Source organism: Chiloscyllium plagiosum, unplaced genomic scaffold (genome assembly GCF_037043375.1).
Source record: "Chiloscyllium plagiosum isolate Xiang-an unplaced genomic scaffold, Cpla_swu_hap1 HiC_scaffold_33, whole genome shotgun sequence".
NCBI lineage: Eukaryota > Metazoa > Chordata > Chondrichthyes > Orectolobiformes > Hemiscylliidae > Chiloscyllium > Chiloscyllium plagiosum.
The window spans coordinates 12,860,467-12,875,734 of NW_028270171.1; the positions used below are offsets into that span (position 1 = coordinate 12,860,467).

A 15,268-nucleotide genomic window follows, 5' to 3' on the forward strand; every position below is an offset into this window, starting at 1 on the left:
GCATGTGTATATGTGCGTGTGTGATTGAGGAGAGAGAGTGTGTGTGTAAGCATGTGTGTGCGTGTGAGTGTATGTGTGTGTATATGTGTGTGTGAGTGCATATGTGCATGTGTGAGTATATATGTGCAAGAGTGTTTGTGTATGTGTGTGTGCGTGTGCGTGTATATGTGTGTATGTTTGTGACAGAGTTTATAATGTGTGTGCATGAGTGTATATGTGCGTGTGTGTGTGTGCATGTGTGAATATATATGTGTGCAAGAGTGTGTGTGTGAGTGTATATGTGTGGGTGTGTGTAAGAGAGTGTATATGTGTATGTGTATATGTGGGGGCGTGTGGGTGAGAATGTAGGAGTTTGTGTGAGTGTACGTGTGTGTGTGTGAGAGTGTATATGTGTGTATGCGTGTGAGAGAGAGTGTATATGCCTGTATGCGTGCGAGAGAGTGTACTTGTGTCTGAGTGCATATGCGTGTATGTGTGTGAGAGATTGTATGTGTGTGAGAGTGGATATGCGTGTATGTGTGTGAGAGAGTTTACGTGTGTGAGTGGAGATGCGTGTGTGTGTGAGAGAGTATACGTGTGTGAGAGTGGATATGCGTGTATGTGTGCGAGAGAGTGTACGTGTGTGTGTATATGCGTGTATGTGTGTGAGAGTGTATGTGCGTGTATATGTGTGAGAGAGTGTACGTGTGTGTATGTGTGTGAGTGTACGTGTGTGTGTGAGTGTATATGCGTGTATGCGTGTGAGAGTGTATGTGTGTGTATATGCATGTATGTGTATGAGAGTGTAGGTGTGTATATGCATGTATGTGTGTGTACGTGTGTGTGTGTGTGTATGCGTGTACATGTGTGAGTGTGTGTGTGTGTATGAGAGTGTATATGCATATGTGTGTGAGAGAGTGTACGTGTGTGAGTGTATATTCGTGTATGTGTGTGAGACAGTGTACGTGCATGTGAGAGAGTGGATATGTGTATGTGTGTGAGAGAGTGTACGTGTGTGTGTATATGCATGTACGTGTGTGAGTGTACATGTGTGTGTATATGCGTGTATATGTGTGAGTGTACATGTGTGTGTATATGCGTGTATATGTGTGAGTGTACGTGTATGTGTAAATGCATGTATGTGTGTGAGAGAGTGTACATGTGTGTGAGAGAGAGTGTACGTGTATGTGAGAGAGTGTACGTGTGTGTATATGCGTGTATGTGTATGAGAGTGTATGTGTGTGTGTGTATATGCATGTATGTGTGTGAGTGTACGTGTGTGTATATGCGTGTATGTGTGTGTGTACGTGTGTGTGTAAATGCGTGTACGTGTGTGAGAGTGTACGTGTATGTGTGTATATGCGTGTATGTGTGTGAGAGAGAGTGTACGTGTATGTGTGTATGTGCGTGTATGTGTGTGTGAGAGAGTGTACGTGTATGTGTATATGCGTGTATGTGTGAGAGAGTGTACGTGTGTGTGAGAGTGGATATGTGTGTATGTGTGTGAGAGTGTACGTGTATGTATATGCATGTCTGTGTGTGAGAGTGTACGTGTGTGTGTATATGCGTGTATGTGTGAGAGAGTGTACGTCTGTGTATATGCGTGTATGTGTGTGAGTGTACGTGTGTGTGTGAGACTATAAGTGTGTGAGAGTGTACGTGTGTGAGAGAGTGTATATGCGTGTATGTGTGTGAGAGAGTACGTGTGTGTGTGTATATGCGTGTATATGTGTGAGAGAGTGTACGTGTGTGTGAGTGTATATGCGTGTATGTGTGTATGTGTACGTGTATGTGTGTATATGCGTGTATGTGTGTGAGAGAGAGTGTACGTGTATGTGTGTATGTGCGTGTATGTGTGTGTGAGAGTACGTGTGTGTGAGTGTATATGCATGTATGTGTGAGAGTGTACGTGTATGTATATGCGTGTATGTGTGTGAGAGTGTACGTGTGTGTATATGCGTGTATGCGTGTATGTGTGAGAGAGTGTACGTCTGTGTACATGCGTGTATGTGTGTGAGTGTACGTGTGTATGTGAGACTGTACGTGTGTGAGAGAATGTACATGTATGTGTGTGAGTGTATATGTGTGTATGTGTGTGAAAACGTACGTGTGTGTGTATATGCGTGTATATGTGTGAGAGAGTGTATGTGTGAGAGAGTGTACGTGTGTGAGTGTATATGCGTGTATGTGTGTGAGTGTACGTGAGTGTATATGTGTGTATGTGTGCGAAAGAGTGTATGTGTGTCTGAGTGTATATGCGTGTATGTGTGTAAGAGTGTGCGTGTATGTGTGTGAGTGTACGTGTGTGTGTATATGCGTGTGTGTGAGTGTACATGTGTGAGAGTGTGTATATGCATGTATGTGTGTGAGAGTGTACGTGAGTGTGAGTGTATATGTGTGTATGTGTGAGAGAGTGTATGTGTGTCTGAGTGTATATGTGTGTATATGCGTGTATGTGTGTAAGAGTGTACGTGTGTGTATATGCGTGTATGTGTGTGAGAGTGTACGTGTGTGTATATGCGTGTATGTGTGTGAGAGTGTACGTGTGTTTATGAGAGTGTATATGCATGTATGCATGTGAGAGTGTACGTGAAAGTGGATACGTATGTGTGTGAGAGAGTATATGTGTGTGTGTATATGCGTGTGTGTGTGTGTGTATGTGCGTGTATGAGAGTGTATATGCATGTATGCATGTGAGAGAGTGTACGTGTGTGTGTGTGAGAGTGGATACGTATGTGTGTGAGAGAGTGTATGTGTGTGTGTATATACGTGTGTGTGAGAGAGTCTACGTGTGTGAGTGTACGTGTGTGTGTGTCTATGTGTGTGAGAGTGTACGTGTGTGTGTATATGCGTGTATGTGTGAGAGAATATGCATGTATGTGTGTGAGAGAGTGTATGTGTGTCTGAGTGTATATGCGTGTATGTGTGTAAGAGTGTACGTGTGTGTATATGCGTGTATGTGTGTGAGAGTGTACGTGTGTTTATGAGAGTGTATATGCATGTATGCATGAGAGAGTGTACGTGAAAGTGGATACGTATGTGTGTGAGAGAGTATATGTGTGTGTGTATATGCGTGTGTGTGAGAGAGTCTACGTGTGTGTGTGTGTGTGTATGTGCGTGTATGAGAGTGTATATGCATGTATGCATGTGAGAGAGTGTACGTGTGTGTGTGAGTGGATATGTATGTGTGTGAGAGTGTACGTGTGTGTGTATATGCGTGTATGTGTGTGAGTGTACGTGTGTGTATATGCGTGTATGTGTGTGAGAGTGTACGTGTGTTAATGCGTGTATGTGTGTGAGAGTGTACGTGTGTGTATGAGAGTGTATATGCATGTATGCATGTGAGAAAGTGTACGTGTGTGTGTGAGAGTGGATATGTGTGTGTGTGAGAGTGTACGTGTGTGTATATGCGTGTATGTGTGTGAAAGTGTACGTGTGTGTGTGTGTATGAGAGTGTATATGCGTGTATGTGTGTGAGAGTGTACGTGTGTGTGTGAGAGAGTGTACAAGTGCATGTGTGAGTGGATATGTGTGTGCATGTGAGAGTGGATTTGTGTGCGTGTGAGAGAGTGGACGTGTGTGTGTGAGAGAGTGGATATGTGTGTGTGTGTGTGAGAGAGAGAGTGTATGTGCATGTGAGAGAGTGGATACGCGCGTGTGTGTGTGAGATTGTTCGTGCGTGTGTGAGAGAGAGTGTACATGCGTGTGAGAGAGTGGATATGCGTGTGTGTGTGTGTGAGAGTAGATATGTGTGTGTGTGAGAGTGGATATGTGTGTGTGTGAGAGAGAGAGTGTACATGTGTGTTCGAGTGGATATGCATGTGTGTGTGAGAGAGAGAGTGTACGTGCATGTGTGAGAGTGGATGTGTGTGTGTATGTATGCGAGAGAGTGTACATGTGTGTGTATGTGAGAGTGGATATGTGTGTGTGTGAGAGTGGATATGCGTGTGTGTGTGTGTGTGTGTGTGAAGTGTACATGTGTATGTGTGTGAGAGAGAGTGTACGTGTGAGTGTGAGAGAGTGTACGTGTGTATGTGAGAGTGGATATGCGTGTGTGTGTGAGAGAGTATACGTGTGTGGGTGAGAGTGGATATTCGTGTGTGTGTGTGAGAGAGCATTCGTGTGTGTGTGTGTGAGAGTGGATATGCGTGTGTGTGTGAGTGGATGTGTGTGTGCGTGAGAGTGGATATGCGCGTGTGTGTGTGTGAGAGAGTGTATGTGTGTGTGTGTGAGAGTGGATGTGTGTGTGAGTGGATGTGTGTGTGTGAGAGTGGATATGCGTGTGTGTGTGTGTGTGTGTGTGAGAGAGTGGACAAGCGTGTGTGTGGATATGCGTGTGTGTGTGCGTGAGAGAGAGTGTACATGTGTGTGGGAGAGTGGATATGTGTGTGTGTGAGAGAGTGTACGTGTGTACGTGTGTGTGTGTGTGAGTGTATGTGTGTGTGTGAGAGTGTACGTGTGTGTGAGTGGATATGCATGTGAGAGAGTGTATGTGTGTGTGTATATGCGTGTATGTGTGTGAGAGAGTGTGCGTGTGTGTGTGTGAGAGAGTGTACGTTTGTGTGTATATGCGTATGTGTGTGTACGTGTGTGTGTATATGCGTGTATGTGTGTGAGAGAGTGTACGTGTGTGTGAGAGTGTACATGCGTGTGTGAGAGTGGATATGCGTGTGTGGTGTGCGAGTGTGTGAGAATGTGTACGTGTGTGCGTGTACATATGTGTGAGAGAGTGGATATGCGTGTATGTGTGTGAAAGTGTACGTGTGTGAGAGATTGGGTATGCGTGTGTGTGAGTGTGAGAGAGAGTGTACTTGTGTGTGTGAGAGTATACGTGTGTGTGTGTGTGTGTGTGTGTGTGAAGTGTACATGTGTATGTGTGTGAGAGAGAGTGTACGTGTGTATGTGAGAGTGGATATGCGTGTGTGTGTGAGAGAGTGTACGTGTGTGTGTGTGAGAGTGGATATTCGTGTGTGTGTGTGTGTGTGTGAGCTAGTATAAGTGTGTGTGAGAGTGGATATGCGTGTATGTGTGAGAGTGTATGTGTGTGTGTGAGAGAGTGTACGTGTGTATGAGAGAGTGTACGTGCGTGTGTGTGTGAGAGAGTGTACGTGTGTATGAGAGAGTGTACGTGCGTGTGTGTGTGAGAGAGTGTACGTGTGTGTGTGTGTGAGAGAGTGTACGTGCGTGTGTGTGTGAGAGAGTGTACATGTGTGTGAGAGAGTATACGTGCGTGTGTGTGAGAGTATACGTGCGTGTGTGTGTGTGTGTGTGTGTGTGAGAGAGTGGATATCCGTGTGTGTGTGAGAGAGTGTACGTGTGTGTGTGTGAGAGAGTGTACGTGTGTATGTGTGTGAGAGAGAGTGTACGTGTGTGTGTGTGTACATGTGTGTGAGTGTGTATATGCGTGTGTGTGTGTGAGAGAGCGTACGAGTGTGTATATGTATGTATGTGAGTGAGTGTACATGTGTGTGTGTGTATATGCGTGTATGTGTGTGAGAGTATACGTGTGAGAGTGTACGTGTGTGTGTGAGAGAGAGTATACGTGTGTGTGTGAGAGAGAATGTACGTGTGTGTGAGAGTGGATATGCGTGTCTGGTGTGAGAGAGTGTATGTGTGTGAGTGAGTGTACGTTTGTGTGTGAGAGTGGATATGCGTGTATGTGTGTGAAAGAGTGTACATGTGTGTGTGTGAGAGCATGTACGTGTGTGTATATGCATGTGTGTGTGTGTGTGTGTGAGAGAGAGAGAGTCTACGAGTGTGTGAGAGAGTGGATATGTGTGTGTGTGTGTGGGAGTGGATATGCTTGTGTGTGTGTATGAGAGAGTGTACGTGTGTGTGTGCGAGAGTGGATATGCGTGTGTGTGTGTGTGAGAGAGTGTGTACGTGTGTGTGTGTGGATATGCGTGTATGTGTGTGAGAGAGTGTACGTGAGTGTGTGAGAGAGTGTACGTGAGTGTGTGAGAGTGGATATTCGTGTGTGTGTGTGAGAGAGTATACGTGTGTGCGAGAGTGGATATGCGTGTATGTGTGAGAGTGTGTGTGTGTGAGAGAGTGTACGTGTGTGAGAGAGTGTACGTGTGTGTGTGTGAGAGAGTGTACGTGCATGTGTGTGTGTGTGAGAGAGTGTACGTGTGTGTGAGAGAGTGTACATGTGTTTGAGAGAGTATACGTTCGTGTGTGTGTGTGTGTGAGAGAGTGGATATCCATGTGTGTGAGAGAGTGTACGTGTGTGTGAGTGGATATGCATGTGAGAGAGTGTATGTGTGTGTATATATGCGTGTATGTGTGTGAGAGAGTGTGCGTGTGTGTGTGTACATGTGTGTGAGTGTGTATATGCGTGTGTGTGAGAGAGTGTACGAGTGTGTATATGTATGTATGTAAGTGAGTGTACATGTGTGTGAGTGTGTATATGCGTGTATGTGTGTGAGAGTATACGTGTGAGAGTGTACGTGTGTGTGTGGGAGAGAGTATATGTGTGTGTGTGAGAGAGAATGTACGTGTGTGTGAGAGTGGATATGCGTGCATGGTGTGAGAGAGTGTATGTGTGTGAGTGAGTGTACGTTTGTGTGTGAGAGTGGATATGCGTTTATGTGTGTGAAAGAGTGTACGTGTGTGTGTGTACATGTGTGTGTGTGAGAGCGTGTACGTGTGTGTATATGCATGTGTGTGTGTGTGAGAGAGTGTGTACGTGTGTGTGAGAGAGTGGATATGCATGTGTGTGTGTGAGAGAGTCTACGAGTGTGTGAGAGAGTGGATATGTGTGTGTGTGTGTGTGTGTGTGTGTGTGTGAGAGAGAGTGTACGTGTGTGTGTGAGAGTGGATATGTGTGTGTGTGAGAGTGGATATGCATGTGTGTGTGAGAGAGTGTACGTGTGTGTGTGAGAGTGGATATACGTGTGTGTGTGTATGAGAGTGTACGTGTGTGTGTGTGTGCGAGAGTGGATATGTGTGTGTGTGAGAGAGTGTGTACGTGTGTGTGTGAGTGGATATGCGTGTATGTGTGTGAGAGAGTGTACGTGTGTGTGAGAGAGTGTACGTGTGTGTGAGAGTGTGTGTATGTGTGAGAGAGTGAATATGTGCGTGTGTGAGAGATTGTACGTGTGTGTGAGAGTGGATATGCATGTGTGTGTGTGAGAGAGTGTACGTGTGTGTGAGAGTGGATATGTGTGCGTGTGAGAGAGTGGATATGTGTGTGTGTGTGAGAGTGGATACGCGTGTGTGTGTGTGTGAGAGAGTGGATATGCGTGTGTGTGTGAGAGTGGATATGCGTGTGTGTGTGAGAGAGTGTACGTGTGTGTGTGTGTGTGTGTGAGTGAGTGAGTGTACGTGTGTGTGTGAGAGTGGATATGTGTGTGTGTGAGAGAGAGTGTACGTGTGTGTGTGAGAGTGGATATGTGTGTGTGTGATAGTGGATATGTGTGTGTGTGTGTGATAGTGGATATGTGTGTGTGTGTGAGAGAGAGAGTGTGTACGTGTGTGTGTGTGTGTGTGTGTGTGTGTGAGAGTGTATGTGTGTGTGTGTGTGTGAGAGTGTACGTGTGTGTGAGTGGATATGCATGTGAGAGAGTGTATGTGTGTGTGTGTATATGCGTGTATGTGTGTGAGAGAGTGTGCGTGTGTGTGTGTGTGAGAGAGTGTACGTTTGTGTGTATATGCGTATGTGTGTACGTGTGTGTGTATATGCGTGTATGTGTGTGAGAGAGTGTACATGTGTGTGAGAGTGTACATGCGTGTGTGAGAGTGGATATGCGTGTGTGGTGTGCGAGTGTGTGAGAATGTGTACGTGTGTGCGTGTACATATGTGTGAGAGAGTGGATATGCGTGTATGTGTGTGAGAGAGTGTACGTGTGTGAGAGTGAAAGTGTACGTGTGTGTGAGATTGGGTATGCGTGTGTGTGTGTGTGTGAGAGAGTGTACTTGTGTGTGTGAGAGAGGATGTGTGTGTGTGTGTGAGAGAGAGTGTATGTGTGTGTGAGAGTGTACGTGTGTGTGTGTGTGTGAAGTGTACATGTGTATGTGTGTGAGAGAGAGTGTACGTGTGAGTGTGAGAGAGTGTACGTGTGTGTGTGAGAGTGGATATTCGTGTGTGTGTGTGTGTGTGTGGGAGTGGATATGCTTGTGTGTGTGTATGAGAGAGTGTACGTGTGTGTGTGTGTGCGAGAGTGGATATGCGTGTGTGTGTGTGAGAGTGTGTGTACGTGTGTGTGTGAGTGGATATGCATGTATGTGTGTGAGAGAGTGTACGTGTGTGTGTGAGAGAGTGTACGTGTGTGTGAGAGTGTGTGTATGTGTGAGAGAGTGAATAGGTGCGTGTGTGAGAGATTGTACGTGTGTGTGAGAGTGGATATGCATGTGTGTGTTTGAGAGAGTGTACGTGTGTGTGTGAGAGTGGATATGTGTGCGTGTGAGAGAGTGGATATGTGTGTGTGTGAGAGTGGATATGCGTATGTGTGTGTGTGTGAGAGTGGATATGCGTGTGTGTGTGAGAGTGGATATGCGTGTGTGTGTGAGAGAGTGTACGTGTGTGTGTGTGTAAGAGAGTGTACGTGTGTGTGTGAGAGTGGATATGTGTGTGTGTGTGAGAGAGAGTGTACGTGTGTGTGTGAGAGTGGATATGTGTGTGTGTGATAGTGGATATGTGTGTGTGTGTGAGAGAGAGAGTGTGTACGTGTGTGTGAGTGGATATGCGTGTGTGTGAGTGGATATGCGTGTGTGTGTGTGAGAGAGAGCGTACGTGTGTGTGTGAGAGAGTGGATATGCGTGTGTGTGTGTGTGTGTGTGTGTGAGAGAGTGGATATGTGTGTGTGTGAGAGTGGATATGCGTGTGTGTGAGTGAGAGAGTGTACATGTGTGTGTGAGAGTGGATATGTGTGTGTGTGTGTGAGAGAGAGTGTACGTGTGTGTGTGAGGTGGGTATGTGTGTGTGTGATAGTGGATATGTGTGTGTGTGTGAGAGAGAGTGTGTACGTGTGTGTATGTTTGAGTGGATATGCGTGTGTGTGTGTGTGAGTGAATATGCGTGTGTGTGTGAGAGAGAGCGTACGTGTGTGTGCGAGAGTGGATATGCGTGTGTGTGTGTGTGTGTGAGAGAGAGTTTACGTGTGTGTGTGAGAGAGTGGATATGTATGTGTGTGTGTATGTGAGTGGATATGCGTGTGTGTGAGAGTGGATATGCGTGTGTGTGTGTGAGAGTGGATATGCGTGTGTGTGTGAGAGTGGATATGCGTGTGTGTGTGAGTGGATATGTGTGTGTGTGAGAGTGGATGTGTGTGAGAGTGTACATGTGTGTGTGAGTGGATATGTGTGAGCGTGAGGGTGGATGTGTGTGAGAGTGTACGTATGTGTGTGAGTGGATATGTGTGTGTGTGAGAGAGTGTACGTGTGTGTGTGAGAGTGGATGTGTGTGTGAGAGAGAGTGTACGTGTGTGTGTGAGAGTGGATATGTGTGTGTGTGAGAGAGTGTACGTGTGTGTGCGTGTGTGTGTGAGAGAGAGTGTACGTGTGTTTGTGTGAGAGTGGATATGTGTGTGTGTGATAGTGGATATGTGTGTGTGTGAGAGAGAGTGTGTACGTGTGTGTGTGAGTGGATATGCGTGTGTGTGTGTGTGTGAGTGGATATGCGTGTGTGTGTGAGAGAGAGCGTACGTGTGTGTGTGAGTGGATATGCGTGTGTGTGTGTGTGTGTGAGAGAGAGAGTGGATATGTGTGTGTGTGTGTGTGTGTGTGTGTGTGTGAGAGAGTGGATATGTGTGTGTGTGAGAGAGTGGATATGTGTGTGTGTGAGAATGTACGTGTGTGTGTGTGAGAGCGGATATGCGTGTGTGTGAGAGTCTACATGTGTGTGTGTGAGAGTGGATTTGCGTGTGTGTGTGAGAGTGGATATGTGTGTGTGTGAGAATGTACGTGTGTGTGTGTGAGAATGTACGTTTGTGTGTGTGAGAGCGGATATGCGTGTGTGTGAGAGTGGATATGTGTGTGTGAGAGTGGATATGCGTGTGTGTGTGAGAATGTACATGTGTGTGTGTGAGAGCGGATATGCGTGTGTGTGAGTGGATATGTGTGTGTGTGAGAGTGGATGTGTGTGAGAGTGTACGTGTGTGTGTGAGTGGATATGTGTGTGCGTGAGGGTGGATGTGTGTGAGAGTGTGCGTGTGTGTGTGAGTGGATATGTGTGTGTGTGAGAGAGTGACGTGTGTGTCTGAGAGTGGATGTGTGTGAGAGTGTACGTGTGTGTGTGAGTGGATATGTGTGTGTGATAGTGTGGATATGTGTGCGTGTGAGAGTGGATATGCGTGTGCGTGTGAGAGAGAGTGGATGTGTGTGTGTGAGAGAGTGTACGTGTTTGTGTGTGAGAGTGGATATGTGTATGACAGAGAATGTACGTGTGTGTGTGAGAGAGTGTACGTGTGTGTGAGTGGATATGCGTGTGTGTGTGTGAGGGAGTGTACGTGTGTATGTGAGAGAGTGGATATGTGTATGTGTGTGAGAGTGGATATGCGTGTCTGTGTGTGAGAGAGTGTACATGTGTATGTGTGTGAGAGTCGATGTGTGTGTGTGTATGAGTGTATGTGTGTGTGTGCGCGCGTGTGTGTGTGAGAGAGTGTACATGTGTGTGTGAAAGAGTGTATGTGTGTGTGTATATGCTTGTGTGTGTGAGAGAGTGTACGTGTGTGTGTGTATATGCGTGTGTGTGAGAGAGAGTGGACGTGTGTGTGTGAGAGAGTGTACGTGTGTATGTGTGTGAGAGTCGATGTGTGTGTATGTATGAGTGTACGTGTGTGTGTGTACGTGTGTGTGTGTGTGTGAGAGAGTGTACGTGTGTGTGAGAGAGTGTACGTGTGTGTATATGCTTGTGTGTGTGAGAGAGTGTACGTGTGTGTGTGTATATGCGTGTGTGAGAGAGAGAGTGTACGTGTTTGTGTGTGTGTGTGTGAGAGAGAGTGTACGTGTGTGTGTGTGAGAGTGGATATGCATGTGTGTGTGTGTGTGTGGATATGCGTGTATGTGTGTGAGAGAGAGTGTACATGTGTGTGTGTGTGTGTGAGAGAGAGTGTACGTGTGTGTGTGTGAGAGAGAGTGTACGTGTGTGTGTGTATATGCGTGTGTGAGAGAGAGAGTGTACGTGTGTGTGTGAGAGTGGATATGCGTGTGTGAGAGAGAGAGTGTACGTGTTTGTGTGTGTGTGTGTGTGAGAGAGAGTGTACGTGTGTGAGAGAGAGTGTACGTGTTTGTGTGAGTGTGTGTGAGAGAGAGTGTACGTGTGTGTGTGTGTGTGAGAGAGTGTACGTGTTTGTGTGTGTGTGTGTGAGAGAGAGTGTACGTGTGTGAGAGAGAGTGTACGTGTTTGTGTGAGTGTGTGTGAGAGAGAGTGTACGTGTGTGTGTGTGTGTGTGTGAGAGAGTGTACGTGTTTGTGTGTGTGTGTGTGTGAGAGAGAGTGTACGTGTGTGAGAGAGAGTGTACGTGTTTGTGTGAGTGTGTGTGAGAGAGAGTGTACGTGTGTGTGTGTGTGTGTGAGAGAGAGAGTGTACGTGTTTGTGTGTGTGTGTGTGTGAGAGAGAGTGTACGTGTGTGAGAGAGAGTGTACGTGTTTGTGTGAGTGTGTGTGAGAGAGAGTGTACGTGTGTGTGTGTGTGTGTGAGAGAGAGAGTGTACGTGTTTGTGTGTGTGTGTGTGAGAGAGAGTGTACATGTGTGAGAGAGAGTGTACGTGTGTGTGTGTGTGTGAGAGAGAGAGTGTACGTGTTTGTGTGTGTGTGTGTGTGAGAGAGAGTGTACGTGTGTGAGAGAGAGTGTACGTGTTTGTGTGAGTGTGTGTGAGAGAGAGTGTACGTGTGTGTGTGTGTGTGTGTGTGAGAGAGTGTACGTGTTTGTGTGTGTGTGTGTGTGAGAGAGAGTGTACGTGTGTGAGAGAGAGTGTACGTGTGTGTGTGTGTGTGTGAGAGAGAGTGTACGTGTGTGAGAGAGAGTGTACGTGTTTGTGTGTGTGTGTGTGTGAGAGAGAGTGTACGTGTGTGAGAGAGAGTGTACGTGTGTGTGTGTGTGTGTGAGAGAGAGTGTACGTGTGTGAGAGAGAGTGTACGTGTTTGTGTGTGTGTGTGTGTGAGAGAGAGTGTACGTGTGTGAGAGAGAGTGTACGTGTGTGTGTGTGTGTGTGAGAGAGAGTGTACGTGTGTGAGAGAGAGTGTACGTGTTTGTGTGTGTGTGTGTGTGAGAGAGAGTGTACGTGTGTGTGTTTGCGCCTGTCTCTAAGTGTGTGAGAATGTCAGTGTGTACGCAGACCCAAGCTGGGAAATTTATGTGCTGATGAGCAGAGCCATCACCGAGCAGAACCACGCACAGACAACACCAGGCTGGAGCACGGCCAATATCCACTTACCCTGGGGCTGCTGAGGGGGCTGGAGGAGAGGCCGCAGGATGCTCCACTGACTGACCTTGACCTGCACCAAGAGAAAACAAACCATCACATGGACCCACTGCAGACCCAGGTCAGGCAGCAGAGAGAAAGAGAAGCAGAGACAGACTGTTGGGGTGGTGGGGGAGAGATAGAGAGAGACAGAGAGAGAGACAGAGAGAGAGAGAATGTGTGTACGTGAGAGAGAGAGAGACACACACACAGAAAGAGAGAGAGAGAGACAGACAGAGACAGTGAGAGAGAGAGAAAGGGAGAGAGACAGAGAGAGAGACATGGGGTGGGGAAGAGACTTGTACTTATCGAGTGGAGTTGAGGATGATGAGACCGGCCATGATCTCACTGAATGGCCTACTCCTGCTCCTTTATCTTAGGGTTTGATATTGACCTCTGAACTGTGAGCTAGGTTTCTGGGTTCGTGCTGCCTGAGGCAAGCAGAGAGTAAGATGTTCCAATAAGGCACTGGAACAGGACGGGCCCCCTCCAGCCCTTCAATCGGACTCTGGCTCTATCATTACAGCACCGTCAGGGGGTAGACATGGCACTAATGTTCCCCTGGGTTGGCAAAATGGCCCTGGGTCCCCTGGTCACACTCCCCTCCCCACCATCCCCGCTGCTGACTGACCCATAGACTGGGTTGTGGGGATGGGTTGGTGAGGGTACAAGGAAGATTTGTGAGGGGACGGTATGGGAGGGGGTTGTGGAGGGTTAGGGGGTTGGAGGGCTGGGGGAAGGAGGGGGATTATGGAGGGGCGGTGGATGGAGGGAATTGTGGAGGGTCAAGGGGTTGGATGGATGGGGGATGGAGGAGGGTTATGGAGGGTCAGGGGAATGGAGGGGGATTGTGGAGGGTCAGGGGAATGAAGGGGGATTATGAAGGGTCAGGGGGCTGGAGGGGGTTTATGGAGGGTCAGGGGGTTTGTGGAGGGTCAGGGGGCTGGAGGGGGTTTATGGAGGGTCAGGGGGATGGAGGGGGTTTATGAAGGGTCAAGGGGATGGAGGGGGATTATGGAGGGTCAGGGGGATAGAGGGTAGAGCAACGGATGAAGGTGGGTTCATGGTGTGGGGCCTAGTTGGAAAGGCCCCAATGCCTCCTGGTCACTTACCGCTGACTGTGTTGGGCCACGTCAATGGCGCGGCGAGCGGGCACCGGGGAACCACCGTCCGTCACGCTCAGCACCTCCATCGACTTCCTCTCGGGCCGCCGTTTACCATGACGATTCAGCATGGGCGAGTCAACCCGCTTCCGGGGAGGGTCTGAGGACACAGCAGAGAGAGAGAGAGAGAGGAAACACAACAAACCAGCCGGAGACAACACCGTCCGTCACTAACCTCCCCGCCTGAGGCCTCTCTCTTCTTGCCGTCCAGCCCCAGGGAAACCTGACACAAGAGGGCCACAGACTTTCGCCACTGACCACCCCTTCCCCACAGCCTCCACCAGCACTGCCCTCCAGTGACCAGCAGGGAGAGTACGCCCTGTCAGAGCGCCAGCAACAACATCCTTCATTCATCCAGCACCCTAACAACCCCAGGCACTTCATGGAGAGCGATAAATCGGACAAAACCAACCCCCTGACACGTTAGAAATGGAATAGGCAGGGTATTAGAGAGCCACAGGAATGGAACTGCAGAGGCCCAGGCTCTGTTTTGGGGCTCAGGCAGATTGAAGGAAAGGGGTCACAAGTATGAGTCCAAAATTGGAGGAAGTTAGGAAATGGGGGTTTAAGGAGGAGGGGAGTAAGTGGGGACAGCGCTGTAGGGTCTACATCCCTAGTCACTGTCAGTAATCATGAGGCTGGGTGAGGGAGATGTTGGGCCTTGATGGGTTCAGGATAGAGGTGTGAAGTCCACTGTAGCCAAATACCTGAGGTTGACAGGCAACGTCTGATCACTGTGAGGTGTGGGGTGGTGGATACACCCTCCAGCCTCCATCTTGCAGGAGAGTGGAGGGGGGGGGGGGGGGGGGGGGGTTGTTGGGATCCTGTCCCAGTAAGGTCAGCATTCCCAGGAGCGGAAAGCCAAGAACTCAGAGCTCAGATTCCGGGGCTTACCAATGTCGTTCCGGGGTGGCAAATCCTCATCCTCACAGCTCGGATACCGCTCTTTCCTGTCTAGCAACAGGAAGTAGATCATTTTCTCCTGGTTTTCTCTGAGAGGAAATGGTGAGAGACATCGATGAATGAAAGCATGGAGAGAAAGGGGAAGTTACATTTTTCATTTATATAGCAACTTCCACATCCGCCAGACAGTAAAGTGCCTTACAGTGCATGAAGCACGCTTGGATGTGTGTTCACTGTTGCAGTTGTTATTGCCCAGAGCAGACCCCCCCACCCTCAAAATATATCACAAAGGTAGCCTAGATCCTTACTTTCTCTTACTTCAAAGGCAAATGCGAGGTGTTGTGTTCAAGATGCAATTCGATTGGTCAAATTATTCAATGTTAAGCGAAACAAACTTTATTCATACACTATAGTTAAAATACAACAAAAGGAAAAGGAACTTAGAATAACTTAACTCTATTGGAAAACTTTACAGAATCATAGATTATTTTACCACTAAACAGTGACTGTTCCGATATAGTAACATTCCATAAACACACCCTTCGTAAAAAGACCAATTCAGAAACAGATTGTCTCACATGCAGTTCTCCAATCCAAAAGGAAAGACTACAAGAAGACAATTCAGAGAGAGAGTATAACAGCAGGGAGAGATTCATGGCCTTCCAACCCTGCTGGACCCCCAGCAACAACTGCTGAAAGTTAATCTAAAAATCCTGAATGTGAGTGCTTGACCACACCCGTTCAGGCTGCTTCTATTGTTCCAACTTAAAAAAAAGCCCATGGCCTCACAAGTTGTTTATCATCTCATAGACTCCTCAG

The 15,268-nt window shown here is 47.7% G+C and overlaps 1 protein-coding gene across 4 annotated transcripts in view; it reads right to left on the reverse strand.

The window, feature by feature from the left end:
* The window catches only part of LOC122542020 (serine/threonine-protein kinase BRSK2-like), a 196,598-nt gene that overhangs the window by 38,604 nt on the left and 142,726 nt on the right, over positions 1–15,268 (reverse strand). For all 4 annotated transcript variants that reach the window (XM_087978291.1, XM_087978289.1, XM_087978288.1 and 1 more), the window contains 3 exons: positions 14,441–14,538; positions 13,496–13,646; positions 12,357–12,417 (listed from right to left, as the gene is read on the reverse strand). In XM_087978291.1, the coding sequence (XP_087834417.1) occupies positions 12,357–12,417; positions 13,496–13,646; positions 14,441–14,538 (310 nt within the window). The remainder of the gene's footprint in view (positions 1–12,356; positions 12,418–13,495; positions 13,647–14,440; positions 14,539–15,268) is intronic.